Source organism: Leptinotarsa decemlineata, unplaced genomic scaffold, assembly GCF_025532065.1.
Source record: "Leptinotarsa decemlineata unplaced genomic scaffold, Ldec_3_MD MMD2_P_RNA_scaffold_4, whole genome shotgun sequence".
Taxonomy (NCBI): domain Eukaryota; kingdom Metazoa; phylum Arthropoda; class Insecta; order Coleoptera; family Chrysomelidae; genus Leptinotarsa; species Leptinotarsa decemlineata.
The window spans coordinates 3517757-3537132 of record NW_027412531.1 but is presented as its reverse complement, the minus strand read 5'-3'; the positions used below and the strand labels follow the sequence as shown (position 1 = coordinate 3537132).

At 34.1% G+C, this 19376-nt stretch overlaps 1 protein-coding gene across 1 annotated transcript in view; it reads right to left on the bottom strand.

Annotated features, from left to right (window-relative positions):
- LOC111506471 (proteasome activator complex subunit 4) overlaps positions 1–14804 on the bottom strand; it is a 98907-nt gene extending 84103 nt beyond the window's left edge. The window contains exons 1-4 of the mRNA XM_074186687.1: positions 14370–14804; positions 9727–9867; positions 2915–3076; positions 2575–2791 (exon numbers count right to left, since the gene is read on the bottom strand). Coding sequence (XP_074042788.1) covers positions 2575–2791; positions 2915–3076; positions 9727–9867; positions 14370–14581 — 732 coding nt within the window. The 5' untranslated portion in view covers positions 14582–14804. The remainder of the gene's footprint in view (positions 1–2574; positions 2792–2914; positions 3077–9726; positions 9868–14369) is intronic.
- Positions 14805–19376: the final 4572 nt, after the last annotated feature.

The window sequence follows — 19376 nt, the reverse complement described above, 5'->3', positions numbered from 1 at the left end:
ACCTATCTCTATCTGTTTTCGAGATAAAAAATAAATTGTGCTAAATATGGTCCAAAACATAGCCTTAATTGAAATCAAGTACATCAGTACTCTCAATTCATGAACAGTTGATATTTTGATAATAGTTTGGACAAACTCGAAATATTCAAATAACACCAAGAAATCGACTCCATATCATGCAGGGCGTGCTAAAATTACTATTATTTCTATTGTGCATAAAAGTAGTCAAAAGTTCATTTTTTCAAATGAAACCCCCTGTATATTACTCGGTAAATTGAAAGATGGTGAAAAATGCTTCAAGATGATATATCATGTCCCTATACCTAAATCGTCAAGTTTTCTCAATAAAGTCGCTTCTTCTAGAAACATTATTTTCTTTAGAATTTGGATTTAGGTAGCAGTGGAATTATCAAACTTATAGCAGTTCGGTTACTTTTATAAGTAATTCACAAAGAGTAAATTACTTATAAAAGTATGGTTCAAAGTTTCCAGCTTTGAGCCATAGTTAAGGAAATTATTTTGTAACCTTAATAAAAGTCACCAAACTGTCATAAGCTTGATATTTCCACAACTACCTAGAAATCAAATTCTTAAAAAATTATTTTTTGTTCAACTGTTATTGAAAATCTCTTTGATAGAAACACTTCAATCAGAACACCTACCAAAAAAACATTTAGAAAAAGTTCACACATGCAGTTCGTGCTGTTGGTAATATTAAATCCCTGTGAAGTTATTGACGATGACGAAGTAGTATTCAGTCTAACTGTAGAAAGTCCTTCATGACTAACCAATAATCCTCCTTAAAATAACGTGAGTTGGCGTACATAAAAGTAGTTGAAAGTTCATTTTTTCAAATGAAACCCCCTGTATATTACTCGATAAATTGAAAGATAGTGAAAAATGCTTCAAGATGATATACATGTCCCTATACCTAAATCGTCAAGTTTTCTTAAAAAAGCCGTTTTTGTGGAAAAATAGTTATTCACGTTTTACCTACAAGTGTTGAAAGTGGCATTTTATTTTGTGAGTGGGGATTATTGCAAAACGAGCGTCAGCAAGTGGAGCCCACTCACGAGCAAAATAAAATCAATTTTAACAAATGTATCATACAAATTTTTTTGTATAACGTTACTGCTGATAATAAAAAAAATTATAGGGTCCATGGGATTTGAACACACGATCTTTACATTACAAGGCATTTGTAACAACTACATACGCCAACTCACGTTATTTTAAGGAGGATTATTGGTTAGTCATGAAGGACTTTCTACAGTTAGACTGAATACTACTTCGTCATCGTCAATAACTTCACAGGGATTTAATATTACCAACAGCACGAATTGCATGTGTGAACTTTTTCTAAATGTTTTTTTGGTAGGTGTTCTGATTGAAGTGTTTCTATCAAAGAGATTTTCAATAACAGTTGAATAAAAAATAATTTTTTAAGAATTTGATTTCTAGGTAGTTGTGGAAATATCAAGCTTATGACAGTTTGGTGACTTTTATTAAGGTTACAAAATAATTTCCTTAACTATGGCTCAAAGCTGGAAACTTTGAACCATACTTTTATAAGTAATTTACTCTTTGTGAATTACTTATAAAAGTATCCGAACTGCTATAAGTTTGATAATTCCACTGCTACCTAAATCCAAATTCTAAAGAAAATAATGTTTCTAGAAGAAGCGACTTTATTGAGAAAACTTGACGATTTAGGTATAGGGACATTATATATCATCTTGAAGCATTTTTCACCATCTTTCAATTTACCGAGTAATATACAGGGGGTTTCATTTGAAAAAATGAACTTTTGACTACTTTTATGCACAATAGAAATAATAGTAATTTTAGCACGCCCTGCATGATATGGAGTCGATTTCTTGGTGTTATTTGAATATTTCGAGTTTGTCCAAACTATTATCAAAATATCAACTGTTCATGAATTGAGAGTACTGATGTACTTGATTTCAATTAAGGCTATGTTTTGGACCATATTTAGCACAATTTATTTTTTATCTCGAAAACAGATAGAGATAGGTATAGGACATTATTAACAAAAAAGTATTAAAATACTAAAGTGATTCCAAAAATGCATTAATATATGGGGTGTTCCATTTAAAAAAATAAAGTTGCTAGGACTTTTTGATGGAAGTGGCAACGCCGCAATGCTGAAAATATTTTAGATCGATAGAACAGCTAAGGAAATGTGAGGGGTGAAATTTTCAGAAAAATCATGCTTTGCGTTTTCCAGAAACGTCTAACCTACCATCGACCGTGAGTCACGCTGTATATACCACCTTTGCTGCCAATCAACTGAGTACCTCCTAGTACTGAACATGCCTGAAGAAACTATTGTATACCAAAACACATGACGCAGTTTCATAATCTGCTGGGTGGTAATCTTATAATGAAGTATCGTTCAAATATTTTTTATAGATGTTCATCAAGTAAAGGTCAGTTTCATCACATATCTACTATCATATCATTGAAAAAGTTTAGGATCATGTATTTAATTTCTTGAATACAGTAACCTGAATTTTTTTTCATTCTCAAATGTTCATGACAATCCATCCTTACATTTTCCCAAGCAGTATCATCATGACAAACATCCCATAAGGTCATGAGTTCTTCAAACCATAATTTGTAACCAATGTCAGCTTCTTCAGGTTTAGTACAAAACGGTAGAAATAATTCCAGGCATTTGACAGTCCTTGCCATTTCTGCACTATTGAATGCACACATTCTTGGTTTGAATTCATCTAATATTTCCTGTGTTGCTGAAGCAGGAAAATATCTAGAAACAAATTTCAAATAAATGACTAATCTGTCTATTTCTGATACGGATATTGCAGAAAGGAAAAGTTTTGGATTCGATAACTGTCCTCATCTAAAAATATTCAGATATAATAAAACTTACACTCTACATGCTCTTATGAGGTGAAATATGGTACTTTCAAAATTCGTCGCATATCTATACATTCCTATATCACCTTTGTTTTTTTCCATTAACTTAATACACAGCTTGTACAGTGGTCTCCATTCTAGTTGAAGTTCATCTCTTGTTAGTAAATACTTCTTTCTGAAAATATGATCGCTTTTTTTACCATATCTTTTATTAATTTATTTATTTATTTACATCCAACAGGCCAAGACCCAATAAAAGGAGTATACAATAATAGAGCAGGTAACTATTTCTAGATAAATGTAAGTATAAGTGAACATTTTGATATTCAGCTAGGAACTAATCTATACAAACTATTTCAGGGTAGAAAAAAATAAATCTATAGAGTATTTATTGACAGTTCGGCTCATAGAGGTTAACGGGCTGTAGAAATGGTGCTGAGAATTGGGTAAATTAATGCGGAATGTGATATTTGATGTGGGCGTATATCGAGGTACATTAAAATTAATTTGAGACAGTAGAGTTGGTGAGTCAACGGGATCCTTGACCAGTTTATAGATGAAAATGAGACCTGCAATTTCTCGTCTTTATATCAATGTAACAAAATTAAATTCAGTCAGAAGGCAAGTGTATTCATAATTTCTAACCGGATAGTTTCCATGTTTCTTATAATATGCAAACCCCGTATATAATATCATATAATGATTCATTATCACTTTGTCAACAAATTCATATACTATTTCCCTATACCTATCTATTACCGTTTAGAAGATATAAATTAATTTCGATATTTTTTTTACCAAACATGAACTTTTATAAATGCTGATAATCTTGAACTCTCTTGCACTAAAACGATCAAATTTGAAATGTAGTGGAGTGATACTATGAGGATCTTCACTCCGAGTCATATTTTCATTTGCCTCATACAGGGTCTTCAAAAAATGCAGATACTTTGATCTCATGAAAAAATGAGTGGAACTCACTGGACTTTTTGATGCTTTCAAAAGTCCGGAAATGTTTAAGTGTGGTATGAAAACTATAAACAGTGAAAAAGGTGCCATCCCAAACAGCCAGCGTTTACCTCTAATAAATCGCTTAGTTAAAATTATCGGGAACTTTCACGAGAAAATTTCCTGCAAATTTCCACATAGAATCATTGATGTGTGTCAAAAAATGAAAGTGTACCCTGTTAGATATGAAGTTCAGGTTTAGAGTTAGGAATTAGTTTTCTTCATCTCCAGAAGACGACAACTTGGTTGGTGAAACTTGTGTTGAAAAGAGTATTGTAATTCTGGTGTTTGAGAAAAGTGCTTGTTTTGGATAATATACAGGGTAATACAAGTCAATTCTGATAAAAATTCCAAACTAGCATGCATGGAGTCCAATTACTCACCATTTCCATCTTCATTCTTTTGAATGTTACAAAAACTGTTTTTCTTACAAACAAATTGCTTAAAAAACTAAATGAGACTCTCAATGATTGTTTTAGAGCAAGTAGCAGGATTATTGGTCTTTTATTTGTAATATATTTCTGAAAATTTGAAGTTTCCAGAAAAGCTGAGAAATTATTTTTTAAATTCTGTTCTGTAAAATTGACAATATAAAATATTTGTATCTCTAGATAACACACTCAAAAAGTGTATTCTTTGTAAAAACTACGAAATAAAAAAGAATTTTTTTATGCAAAACATTTCGTTACTTAAATTTTGTATAGCAATTTGTATGTTTGGACAATAATATCTTTATTTTTAATCTTGAATATTTAATTATGTTGGTTTAATGAGAATACTATGTCTTGAATGAAAACTTTTAGAAAAAAATAAATGATACAATTTCAGAAAAATAATTCAATATAAATGATCTAAATGTCACCCTCCAGCTCTAATACTCAGCTAGATTTCTAACTGCTAGCAGATTATTTGGTATTGTCTGTAATTCTTGTTCATTATTACATGCTCTTTCATAGATGCCCTTGAAATAAAATCAAGCGAGTTTATATCTGGGGAGAGTGGTGGCCAAAAAATTCTTCTGTTGAAATCTGTTTTGACATTAACCAGATGTCGCTTCCCACGAACCTCGTGCAAGCTAAAGATTAACGGGGTCTTACCGTTCAACGTGCGATTCCGAGCACGAGTTGGATCGATCGTCCGACCTATGGGATCAAACCACCGTTTCACCTAGAGGCGATTGAATCGGTAGAACAGACCACTTACGCCAAAATAAAATGTTACATCACATGGATGAATTTCTTATAAAACTAATTTTTCAATGATGTGTCACACTCAGTACTTCTCTTGTTCAAATTCCATCAGTGAAGGCTCCCATGGGGCTTCGCATTTTTTTTTCAACAAATGTGTCTTGAATATATTCAATCTATTTTGTTTTCAGTGCCACACACTGTATTTGTAAGGTGAAACAGAAAAGAAAGTAAAACCCTTACACATTTTCCAAAAATTACTGACACTGACTTCCATCTTTATTTTAGGAAGTATCATACAGTGCATTTCTTTAATGTCCCCCCCCTTTATTTTTTGAATGGGTCAACTCGAAAAAATTAAATTTGGGATAATGAAATAAATGCATGAATACTTTATTTTGAAGTGAAATTGAAAGATGAAACTTCCAAGATGGCGACTGGGTGCCAATCTCTAAAATGGTCAATTCTCGTCCATTGGAAGACAAAAATTGAAGCGATTTTTATTTACGGTGCGACAGGTAACTTTCACGAGACCGAAAGGATTTGAGGGAACTTGTATCCAAATTCACAACTACTGGTAATGTACATAACAAAAAGCCCCCAGGTCATCCGTCCGTTGCGGAAGAACAGCAAGTGCAAATAATTGGTGAGATGGTAGTAAATCCTGAACAGTCTACTTATTCCTTCGCGAATGTTTGTGAGGTGTCTCCTTCTACTGTGTGGAGACTTTTGAAGAGGAATAGGTATCATCCATACAAAATTAAAATGGTACACCAATTAACTGAAGATGACCCTGATCGAAGAACAGAATTCTGCGAAATCATGAGACGGAAACCATTGCAAGGCAACCTATCTATCTCCACAATGTTTGTTTTAATGACGAATGTACTTTTTTTTTGACGGCAATGTTCACAGATAAAATTGGCGTTATTGGAGTGACACCAACCCTCACGTTTTCCAGGAAACACATACCCAATATCCAGAAAAAAATTAACGTTTGGACAGGACCTCTATTTATTGATCAAAATTTAACAGGGAAACTGTATTTGAATATGCTGGAAACTACTGTTGACCCTCCCATCACTGAAATCGTCGAAGCGAATACTAATGAATTTGTTGTGGATATTGTATTCCAACAAGATGGAACACCACCACATTACTCCAGACAAGTAAGAAACTATTTGGATAGTACTTTTCCCGGTCGTTGGATTGGCCGTTGAGGTCCTACAGAATGGCCAGCCCGCTCGCCAGATTTGACACCTTTGGACTTTTTTATTAGGCTATTTGAAGCAAAAGGTGTACGAAACTGAACCTGCTTCAATATTGGGTAAACGGCAGAAAATAATAAATATTTGTAGTGGTATCAACGTTACTGTGTTCGAAAATGTTTAGCATGAAATATCGGAAAGGCTGTTCATATGTCAAGAAGTTCAAAGCAACCATTTCGAGCATCTTTTGAACTGACCTCAAGCTCATTACCTCATATTATGTAGTTAAATGTCAATGTATTCAGGCAATTACTAAAAGTTACGCCATTTTGTAGTAGTTGAAGATACTGATATTATATTCTACAGTTGTGAAACATTTGTCAGGAGCTTCAAAAAGATGTGTCACAAGACCCTCCTTTCCATTTAATTTTTTTCCCAGATGACGCCCAGTCGCCATCTTGAAAGTTTCATCTGTCAATTTTACTTCAAAATAAAGTATTCAAGCATTACCTTCATTTTTTGAGTTGACCCGTTCAAAAAATGAAGGGGGGGGACATTAAAGAAATGCACTGTATATATATTCCAAAAAAGTGTTCAAGCACATGCCATTATAATTGAAAGCGGTATATTTTTGGGAGAGATTAATTTTTGGGAAAGGTTTTGGCTTTCTAATTCTCCGTCTTTATGCAAAAAAATGTGGGAAACTTTCAGAAGTAGTAAGAACGCAATTGATTTCATTATACAAAGATGTGTAGATCAAGCATAGAAGTTACTATCAGATAAAAATATATCTTTACATAAAAAAATTCATGAACAAAGTGAAATATTTATAGAAACATACAATAAAATTATAAACCTGAAGAATTTTATTTCTGTTCTTCGGCGATTGTTATATGTTTTATAGTCTCTACATTATACAGGGTGTAACTAAATAAGTGTAGAACATTTGAGGTGATTCCTCATCGAAAAAAAGATAGGATCTTTCATATAAAGAAATTTCATTGGAGCACCCCTTGTTAAGATACAGCCCCTTAAAGGGGGTACATAAAATTTGTATAACAATTTTTTCACAAGAAAAAAGTTACAATATTGAAATTAACCTGACGTTTTGTACTACCAAAAAGACACTTATCCAGAAATTTATTTGGTTCACCCCGTGGTTGTAAGGGGTAGAAAACGCAACCCCTAAAATTTATTTCCAATGTAACTTTTTGTTTTATTATTTGTTTACCATTTAAACATTTATTTCCTATAAGCCTGTTTCATTCTAAACAAAAAATGTCTCCTGGGTTTTTTGCCCAAAATAAACCAGTTTGCAGCAAAAAATTATTTTACAAACAACTACAGAGATACATCGTCATAAATGCGAAAATACGAAACTAATCTATCTAGTAGGTCGCTATTAGCGATAGTGACAATTAAATGGGTATGACGCTGTCAGTTTGTGAATTTTCGAAATTGAATTAATACGAATTGTGTGTTGTTGTTCTGTTCTTAATTTGTTACTTTAATAATTCACTTGTTATTACAATTGCATAAACAAATAAGGAAATGGCTGATATGCATTATGTTTACCGTCTGTCGCAGGGGAAGGGGAATGGGTTAAAAGCTTCTAGAAGATATGCTGAAATGTATCGTCAACGGCAGCATCCTTCACATAGAATATTTGCTCGACTTCATCAACGATTACGAGAATATGGTTCATTCGACAAAAGAACGCAGGATTGTGGTCGCCATCGAGAAGTAGGAACACCACAGCTTGAGAAAGCAGTACTTAATTTGATTGAAGAACAACCTACTACTAGTACTAGAAAGATTGCTTTTCAGCTAAATGTTGATCATATGACGGTATTTCGAATTTTAAAGGAACAACTCTTATACCCTTACCATCTGCAACGAGTACAGGCACTGTTACCGCGAGACTTTCCGAACCGTCTTGAATTTTGCAATTGGATGCTGGAAATGATTAGAAGAAATTGTGACTTTTTGAAGACGATAGAATTCACAGACGAATGTAGTTTTTCTCGGGACAAGATTATTAATTTTCATAATTAACACATATGGGCTGATGAAAACCCTCACGCTATTGTTGAAACTAACCATCAAGAACAGTTTCTATTAACGTGTGTCTCAGAGTTATTGGGGATGATTTAATTGGGCCTCATTTTCTACCTACTCGATTAAATGGTGAGGCATACGTTCAATTTTTAAGAGAAGTGCATTCAGTACTGCTGGAGGAAGTTCCTTTGGGCGTCAGAAGGGATATGTTTTTTATGCATGATGGGGCTCCCGCCAATTTTAGTAAGTAGCACGTCAGCATTCAACTGAAACATATGCAAATCAGTGGATAGGTCGAGGAGGACCACAGAACTGGCCCGCTCGATCCCCGGATCTCAATCCTCTCGATTTCTCTACTTGGAGCCATTCACAGCATTTGGTTTATCATACTCCTGTTCGCGATGTAGAGGACTTAAGAAACCGCATGATCGATGCATGCAGGGTATTCAGAGAGACTCCAGGAATATTTGAGCTAATACGTGGCTCAATGCGCCGACGTCTAGACGCATGCGTAATGTCTGAAGGTAGGCATATTGAACATTTACTATGATATCTACATGTTGTGTGTTTTGTTATTAATAAATTAGTTCAGTTTATTACCCTTTAATCGTTTAATGCACGTACTAACTACAAAATAACAATAAATCCATTTCGCATTTATGATGATGTATCTCGTCGTATCTGTTCGTAAAATAATTTTTTGCTGCGAACTGGTTTATTTTGGGCAAAAAACCCAAGAGTCATTTTTTGTTTAGAATGAAACAGGCTATCGGAAATAAATTTTTAAATGGTAAACAAATAATAAGACAAAAAGTTACATTGGAAATACATTTTAGGGGTTGCGTTTTCCACCCCTTACAACCATGGGGTAAACCAAATAAATTACTGGCTAAGTGTCTTTTTGGTAGTACAAAACGTCAGGTTAATTTCAATATTGTAACTTTTTCAGTATTTGTGAAAAAAACTGTTATACAAATTTCAATTACCCCCTTTAAGGGGCTGTATCTTAACAAGGGATGCTCCAATGAAGTTTTTTTATATGAAAGATCCTATCTTTTTTTTGATGAGGAATCCCCTCCTTAAATGTTTTACACTTATTCAGTTACACTCTATATTTACCTTCTATATTGTATTTTGTCGATAATTGGTTGTTATACGTAGATTCACAGATGATAATTGAAATCCTAACTTTGATTTTAACGCATACTCCAAGAATTGTAATGAATAAATGTTAATCTAATCAACTAACCTATTGGTAACATAAAAAAAGGTCCCACAAACAAAAAAAAAACTATTTTGCCAAAATTACCATATGATTCAACTATTATTGCTTGTGAAATCTACATTTTGAGATAAAAACTCACTTCAGTAGCTGAATAAGGGTGCTTGCACACTTATTGACTCTTGTAGGCTCCAAGTCTGGGATAATAACTAGCTCATAGAATAATTTTATCAAAGCAATATGATCCTCTTTAGAAAATTTCATTCCGTATATTTTTATATACCTGAAAAAAAAAAGATTACAAAGTTATATGATAATTCATTATTATTTCATTAAATTAGTCATCATCGAAGATCAATGCAGTTTTGTAAAGATAAAAAACTGTTAATCCAAACGAAACTGTACCTCCGAGAACTTTATTTCCATATTTTCCATATGATTCTTCTCTTTTCAAGAAAGAAATGAATTAGGTATAAGGAGTATACCTGTAGAAACCGTGCATATCTTACTACAACGAGAGAATTGAGTGCAACATTCTCTCTTCAACTGAAGTAGCGTTGGGACAAAATTGCGACTATGAAAAACTAATTGCCTTCCTAAGACGTATAAAGCTACTGTATCGTATATGAAAATTTAATGTAAGAAATCTGTTATGAAATTTGAATTGAATAACCCCCGAGGTCAATGCGACATTAAATGAATGTAAATAAAATAACAATATATTAGATGTGTTGGAAAGTAAAGGGCAAGGCTTTCAAATGGTTAGATCACAACAGCCTCAATTTTTTCAATAACAATCGCAACATTATTGAAAAAAATGATTCTATTTGGTTTCTCTGAATTAGCTGTAACTTGGTTCAGTAGTTTTTCAAGTAGTCGAACCCAACAAGTTAAAACGGGGGGTGTTACATCAGATTTAATTTAGGTCTGTCCAGGGGTACCTCAGGGTTCCCACTGTGCGCCAATGTTATTTATTTGTATTAATGATATCGCATAATGTTTCAATTACACTGAATTTTTTATGTTCACAGATGACCTTGAAAAAAAATTGATACTTCTGACTTAGTTAAGGGCCAGGGTTTTAGCATGTGTTTCTTCTGTGAAGGATCTGGGTGTTTTTTTACGAACAACTTTAATTTATAGTGCATTTCATTAGTTCGAACTTCCATTGTCTAATATGATATAAATTGATCTTGAAATCCCTGAAAGAATTTGTAAAGAATTAAAAAGATTAGCTGAATAATAACAATTATGTTAAACATAATTCCATCATATTTTCACAAATATATAACTATCAATACGCAAGTTCACCAGCATGATACGAGAAGTAAACATAATTTACATGTGACTAGGCAAACAAAAGCTTACAATATTAAAACCTTGGTGTTCAAGGGATTCATTGCTTACAACAGGTTGCCAGATGATATAAAGAAATCAGAAACTCTGCAACAGTTTAAAATAAAAATGATAAACCATTTACAGCAAAACTAAAATCGTAGTATTGTATATCTATCAGGATTAATATTTTTTAGTATCAATACGAGTATTAATATATGTATCTTCTTACGGGATATGAGTGTATAGTGGGTAGTGGAATAGCATAACTTATTCGTTTCATATGTATGTTTGTATATGATTATTGTGGTATTTGGCTGTAGGTGAATGGTATCAATATATGTATTTTCTTTCGGGCTATAAGTGTATATTGGGATAGCATTCTTATTGGTTCATATGTAGGATTGTATATGATTATTATGGTATTTGGCTGTACTTGAATGGTTTTCTTTTAGCAAAACAATGGAAAATATAACTCGAAATGTAAATACCCAGTGTGTACGTTTAAATTTAAAACAAAACAAATATATTAATACTAGCGAAGGAGCTGCTAATTACTATATATAAGATTATACTTTGTGAATGTAGATTAGGATTACCTATTTCAATAAAGATTATTATTAAAAACTGAAATTTCAATGAACTAAAATAGAAGCAACAATTAAAAAATTTAACTATTAACACGAGATGAAAATTAAAAATTATTGACAAGAAATGAAAACTAAAAATTAAAATACTCCAAGCCAGGTTACTTCACGACGTTTCGACTGTTAGTATCCACAATCGTCTTCGGGTGATAACCGGACTTATTCCTCCGAGATCTGACTATTTATAGGTCATTCAAGTGCTTTCACCTATCCCATCTTCCCTTCTCAGCTTCATCGGTTTTAGTGGGAGATGACCGTTTGGCGGGAGTTGGTCGTATTCCGCTTGATTATAGGTTTCCATATGTCGCGTATCTCTACACTAGCTTGGCTAAATGCGTTGTTGGACAACATATATGCGGGTTCTTTGAATTTTCTCCTGAACCACTGTTCCTCCTTGTGGATTATTTCAGATTGAGACCACTTGATGTTGTTATGTTGATGAGTCCAAACATGCTTCACTATTCCCGATTTGCTGGTTTTTCCTCGCTGCGTGTGTTTCTTGTGCTTGGCAATGCGAACTTTCAATGGCCTCTTAGTTTCACCGATGTATGATTCTCCGCACTGGTATCCGGTAAATGCAATTCTTGGAATCGCAGTCCGCGTTTGGTGGCCTGGTTTTCGTGAGACTGCTTCGGATAGTGTTCCCAGATCTGAAGCAGGTTCTGATGTTATACTTGGGCCCAATTTTTCTTATCCTTTCCGACTTATCCTTTCCTTTAATGTACGGAAGTATAAGTATTGGTTGTGGCGACTTCTCTTCCTTGTGAACCTCTTGCTGTCTTCTAGCCAAAGCAAATCCGGAATAGCAGAGCATGTTTGGGCTCATCAACATAACATCAAGTGGGCTCAGGCTGAAATCATCCACAAGGAGGAACACTGGTTTAGGAGAAAATTCAAAGAAGCCGCATATATGTTGTCCAACAACGTATTTAGCCAAGCTAGTGTAGAGATATGTAACATATGGAAACCTCTAATCAAGTTGAACACGACCAACTTCTGCTAAAAACTAATGAAGCTAAGAGGGGAAAGAGGGGATTGGTGAAAGCTGTCGAATAACCCATAGTCAGATCTCGAAGGAATAAGTCCAGTTATCACCCGAAGACGATTGTGGATACTAACAATCAAAACATCGTTAAGTAACTTGGTTTGAAATCTTTTAATTTTCATTTCTTGTTAATCATTTTTTAATTTTTCAGCTCGTGTTAATAGTTCAATTTTCTTGTTTTTTGGTTGATGCTTGAATATTATTTCAATGCAATTTTCAGTATTTTGCTTAATAAAATTGTTTTTTCAGCTAATCTTTTTAATTTTTTTTACAGATTCTTTCAGGAATTTCATATCAATTTATATCATATTAGACAATGGAAGCTCGAACTGATGAAATGTACCTTCAAACATTAGATGCTGTATCCTGGTTTTACAGAACAGTGTTGCGGATTCTTCAATATGACAATTTGGAAAGTGATGTCCCACTACGAAGACGCCATCTATGGGAGGACTTTATTCTTAACATCAAACCAAATGTAGTTAATAAATTTTTTTTTAACCATTTTGTCGTCATGAGATTATAATGATTTAAAAAATCCTCGTATTTTTTTTTTGGTTTATATTTTCTTCTTCAACATTGTTTAAATAATCAGTTAGGGAATGATTTTTTCTTGATAAATAGTAATTGGTATTTCTCAAAAAAATAACAAAAAATATTTTTTCATAATTAATTTTATATTGTTTATTGGTAACAATGACATTTTATTTTATTTCCACAGTAACTATAATTAGCGGCTCTTCATTAGTTAAGAATTGTTTCCTATGTTTTATTTAGGAAACATTAAGGTTGTAGCTATTGTTGATCAGCTGTTAGAGAAATTTGTTTATAAAATTAATTTGTTTTTGACATTTGTGAATCTTGAGAACAACTTTGTTCCGTGATAGAATATCTGCCAAATTTTATTTATATATACATTATATATGCTTAGTGAATTATAACCTCCATATCTCTTTTAGTTTAAATTATATAAGTGTTCAAGTTAATATTTATTCAACTCATGTTTCCATTTATATTTCAGATTTTTATTGGATAACATTTATATTTTGGTATAATTTTACTTTTTATATATTTTAATGAGTTATTATTACAAGAGAAAGCTCCATTACGATTTTCAAAGAAAAATTGATTCCTCAATGAATCATTTAACCAGGAAAAAAAATATGAACAGTAAAAACAGGTTTTTATAATAACTAATCTGTTTATGAATGTACCGAGCATCAAATAATGTCCTTGATAGTTTCAAAAATGATAACATTAGTAAAAAAAAATTGTACATAATTTTTTTGGATAATTAACTAGTTTAAATTGAAATCATAAATAATGAAAGTGAAGTTCCGGGATTTGAGGCTCTCCATTGTAAATTTCCTTAGCTTCCAGAATTTTAATTTTGATATAATATATTAATTAATATATATATATTAATTTTGATATTGATAGTTTTTGGGTAAATAATGAAAAATGTATTGTCTCCCAATTTGTTAATGACAACTGTAGTTTTCTGTGTGTTGAAAAATTATTGAAATATATTTTTCTATACATCATTCTGAATTTAACAAGCTATTACTAATATTTGAAGCAGCTTAATGTTTATTTGAGACGAATTTCAATTCGTGACTATACTAGCTGTCAAGTTTGGAATCAGCTGTGTCACCATCATCATTGTGATGCCTTTCATGATACAACAAGCGTTACAATTATATTTATTTAATATACTACTATTACAGCTAAAATTCATGTATATTTATCTCTACTTACTTGATTAATCTAGATGTCCATAAGGCACATCCAGGTCGCATTTCTCTAGCCAGAACAGATTTAACTAGGTTAGTTTTAATATCAGAATATAGCTTAGAAGATTCCTCCTCCAGTTCGTCTCCATATGGCAGCAGTTTATTGTAGACATTTTCTTTCTGAAATTTCATTTTGGTTTTTTCATCACCATAAGTCATCAGATCTACTTCCATCATATAAAAAAAAATGTTGCCACTTTTTCAGAACCAATTTAATACTCATTAGTTTCTATCTAGGAAATTACTCGTAATCTTTCTTTCATAGAAACGTTGCGAACTGTTGATCAATATATTCAAGTTGCTGCTTTTATTTCTCAGTGAGATTTTCAAAAGTCATCACAACACTCAAAATCTCTAACTTTTTTGTCCATTCATCAATCCACTGCAATGACACTGGTCAACTGTCACTGTCAATTGTCGAATGTGGATACGCCAAACCTTAGACAAGAGAATTTGTCTAAGCGCCAAACACATCAAACACAAAAATCAAAATGTAGATGTGCCAAATACGGAGGACGCTTGTATTTTTTTATTCTTCCAAGTAATTGATATGTGTCTTAGAAATATCAAACAGTGAAAGAAATTTCTCTGAAGTCTATTTTCCCGAAATATATAAATTAGAAAAGAACCTACAATGCAATCGACTTCTTCAATGAACTTATATTATATTAGACAATGGAAGTCCGAACTGATGAAATACAATTGACTTCTAACATGAATTATAAATGATAATGGAAAAATTACTTCAAACTTTTGCCACAAAATACTAAACTGTTTTCTGATCATCACTAATATTAATGGACGTGAAAAAATAAATGAACTCAGCAAATCAATATTTACGACACTGATTATATTTAAATTGCTAGATTCAATTGGGTGGGTTACGGTTGAAGAAGACTATCGTCAAACTTAAACTAGTCCGTTTCGTCTTTGACTAATGTGTAATAACGATCTGATTCAACGCCAGAACCACAGTGAACAATGACGGCATGAAGATTATAATAGTTCAAAATCTGTTTTTCCGTTGATCAGCTGTCGCACCCCTATGAACGACAACCCTCAGGAGTCGAAACTTGTGCGAGCTATAGATTAACGTGGTCTTACCTATTAACGTGTGATTCCTAACACGGGTTCAGCCTGGGACTTGAACCACCGATCGACAGGGCAGTCAATTCTAGTGAGTGAACCGCACCCATGTCGAACCGACTGCTAGATTGAAGTGTTCATCTATTTTCAATGTTTACTCATTATTCATGTAACACTGTTTTTCTTTATGAACTATTTCCTTGAATAAACATTATTATTATTATTATTATTATTATTATTATTATTTCGAACTTTCGTAAGAGTTTGGTGCATCCGTCACAGATTGAGTCATGTTTGAAGATCATCAGTGTCATTATTAGATTGACTGGTGCCTCAGCTATACTAGTTTTCTCATAATTTACTCATAATTTACTAATTTACTAATTAGTTTGGCGTATGTTTGGCAATACAGCAATACTACTTGTTTGTTCACGAAGAGTATTCAACAAGAACCCCAAGATTTCGGAGCAATCCTCTTGTTGTCCTAACGAGTATCTAGTGGACTTCAAAGACTCCAGGAAATCGGTTGGTGGGAAAGATCATACATTCTTTCGAAATTGCAACTGCATTGTTTGAGTTTGGTAAATAAATTGTGAACATTCTCGTTCTCGTTCATCGTTAAAACCTTGTTCTTTGAATTTTTCTTCATGAACAATACTACATGCTACACTAAATGCTATTCATGTAGCAAGTATTTTCTAAATTATCTAATCCAATTTTCTTCTCAAGATTTTCAGGAGACCTGTCTACTGATTCGTAAGAAAAAACATGTTTCACAGAATCTCTATTTGAACCATTTCTCAAGCTGCAATCGATCCTTCTTAGTGATGAAGGGTTTCGTAGAGGGATCGATTCGACTCTTGCTTCATGAAGCTCTCCCACTGAAAGGTAACCAGAACCACGAGAACTGCAGTTCATATTTGGGGGGCAAGAATAACCTGAGTCCATTCACCGCACTGAAAAAGAAGAAGGTGGATTAATCACTTGTGAATTAACCTTGATAGGAGACTGATGAATATACACATATCTCGGCTTGTTTCGAAGAGTTTTTTCGTTCCACACAGAAATGAGGGCAATGCATGATCTCATCAAAAGTATGTGAAGGAGGAATAGTTCCACGTTGAATAGCAATACTAATTCTTTCTATCAAAAAAGAGGTAGAACGGTGATCTTTCGTTGCTTGGCCTATCTTCCTTCGAGTTCGTGAACGAATAACAGAGACTCTGGGCCATAAACACCAAAAGTTTCAACCGCTACTGGACGGAACAGATAGTTGTTACCAAGATTTTGATATTTTTTTCTTTTAAATTTTCCGCAAGAGAATGATGCAGTTCCAGCAGACTTCGAACTTTCGGCTAGATGGGAAGCCGCCACCGTGTCAACGCAAGTGAAGTCCCATACCACAGGTTTACCGTATTTCCATGGTTTGAGAGACATACCATCTGGTCGTTTACCATCATCTCGACTGGTACCTAAGGGTTCCAAAATTGGAGGAACAACCGCTGACACCATAACTCGTTTCAAAATGTCGTTCACCTGGTGATGTCGAGATGTACGTCCTGCACTTCTCCTGCAACTCAAATCATGCGTACCTTTTTCATCAACTACACTACCGCAAACACAAGTATGAGGTACACAAATAGATAAACCCATCACAAGTCCTACTGCTATTCTGAAAGATTCATCGTCTAATAGTGTTCTAAAAGATGCAACAGGTAAATCATTCAACCAAGCACCCGATTCCTTGATCATTGCTGCTTTCAGACGAGCCTTATCGTATACACTTGTAGATTTCAAAAGTTTATCGTTTACAATATTCGGAAGAGGTGGGTCCCATGCTCTTTGTTTTTTCTTTTTATTTGCAGGAGGAGCAATATTAGTTGTGGCATGCCAAAGTGATTCACCTTCAGCATAAAAAACGTCTTTGATATTGATAAATATGGAAGGAAGGATGGAATCGATAAGAAGAAACACTACTGACCGACGACAGAAAAGCTGGTAAAGCTAAGAAAGAAGCCGAACGTAGCCTTAATCCGCCAAGGTTAACAGGAAGCGTTGCTTTAAGCCATGAATTATCATTGAAAAAATTGTTTGTAACATATTCCGTCGTGTTACGGAGTAAATTATCAAATTCGCCAAGCTCTAACTGACTTGACCAAGTGGGGAAACATCTGAGGGCGTTCATGAGTTTTGGAATCGCCAAAAAATTTTTCAAAAGAAAAAATGCAACGTGTTTAGGAAGTTCGTTCAATCAGGTGGTCAGCAATTTGAGTGATTCCCGTTTTTCTCGAAGATGTTCTGAAAATGAATTCCAGCACCCAGGAGACACCATTTAGACTTTCCCAAAATTCGCATTTATCAAAATCTAGTTCAAGTCCAAGATATTTTGAATAATCAATGATTTTTTCTAAATCCTTTGAAACAATGTTTTCATCGCCAGCGATTGAGCCATCGTCCAAATACCAACAATTAAATTCGGATGATAAATAAACTTCTAGTGAGTTCGTTGATGGTCAGACAAAAAAGAGTAGGTCCTAAGAGGTAACCTTGTTGAACACCTCTCTCAGACAAAATCAGATGTTCACCAAAACTCAAATAGGAAGCTGATTTATAACAATGACTTGATATAATCCTGGAAACGAATCTTTAATCTTACGAAGCATGATGTTTCTATCAATCATATTGAAGGCATTTTTGAAATCTATTTTCAGGAAAATTTTTGAATCGGGATTTGGATGAAGATTTCGAGCAGCATGAGCAACAGCTTCACATCCACTTGCAGTACCGAAACCCAACTATAGTGGAAGTACCATCAATCCTAGTTCGTCTTTGATCCTCATAGAACCAAGTTTAGCTACCAGTCGACGATAAAAGGTACCGACAGCAATCGATCTTACTCCTCCATCCTTTTTACGAAGAGCACACAGTGAACAAATTTCTGGAGAAACCCTACCAGTGAAAATAAAGTTACATAATTTTGTAACAGAAGAAAGAAGTTTCTGTCCTGAATTTTCAGAGCTGTGACTAATAAGGTCTTGCATGTGTTGATTGAATCCCAGCCAAACGGAATCTTGTTTAATTTGAAAGGGTTATATTGGTAGGAGTGACTAATTTTTTGGGAAAGTTTTTGGCTTTCTACTACTCCATCTCGATACAGAAAAAATGTGTGGGAATCTTCCAAAGGAAGGAAGGAAGTGGGCAATGCATTTTGAAAGAAGTAACTTTATACATATATGTGTAGAGAGTTCTTCACTGCTATTACGTCTTGTGAGTGGGTTTTTTCCACCCCGAGGTAAGTATACGTCTCCCACAATTCAAATGTTGTAGGATGCTTCCGTCTACGGCTGCACATCCTTTCCGTAGTCCCCGCATCGTCCTCTTTTGAGATGGACCATTGCACATTTGTCTCACCTAATGTACTGAGGGAATCGCCCTGAAATACACCCCTTCTGACAGTAACCCACCCTGTTTGGACTCTGGTTTGACCAGATGTTATGGTGAAGCGACTTTGCCCGAGTGATATTAGTTGTTCATTTCACTATTTTGTCGGGTACCGCAAGGCATCTGAGCAAATGCAAGATGGGCTCATGCGATGTTGTATCAAATGCCTTGCGGTAATCGATTCACGCCATAGAGAGGTTACGCTTTTATTGTATCGAGCCCTGTATTATACATCTATCGATGAGCAGGTTCTCTTTATATCCAGCGACTCCTCTCTTCGGCTGTCTCTGCTCATATATCCGTTCGAACACTCGGTCAACTGCGGTGAGTATTCGTGTGTATAAGATGTTTGTAAACAACTAAGTGTTCAGCCCATCTGGGCCTGGAGCAGCAAAGCTCTCAGAACCCACAAGGGCTCTTCGAACGTCATCCGGGGTTATCAGGT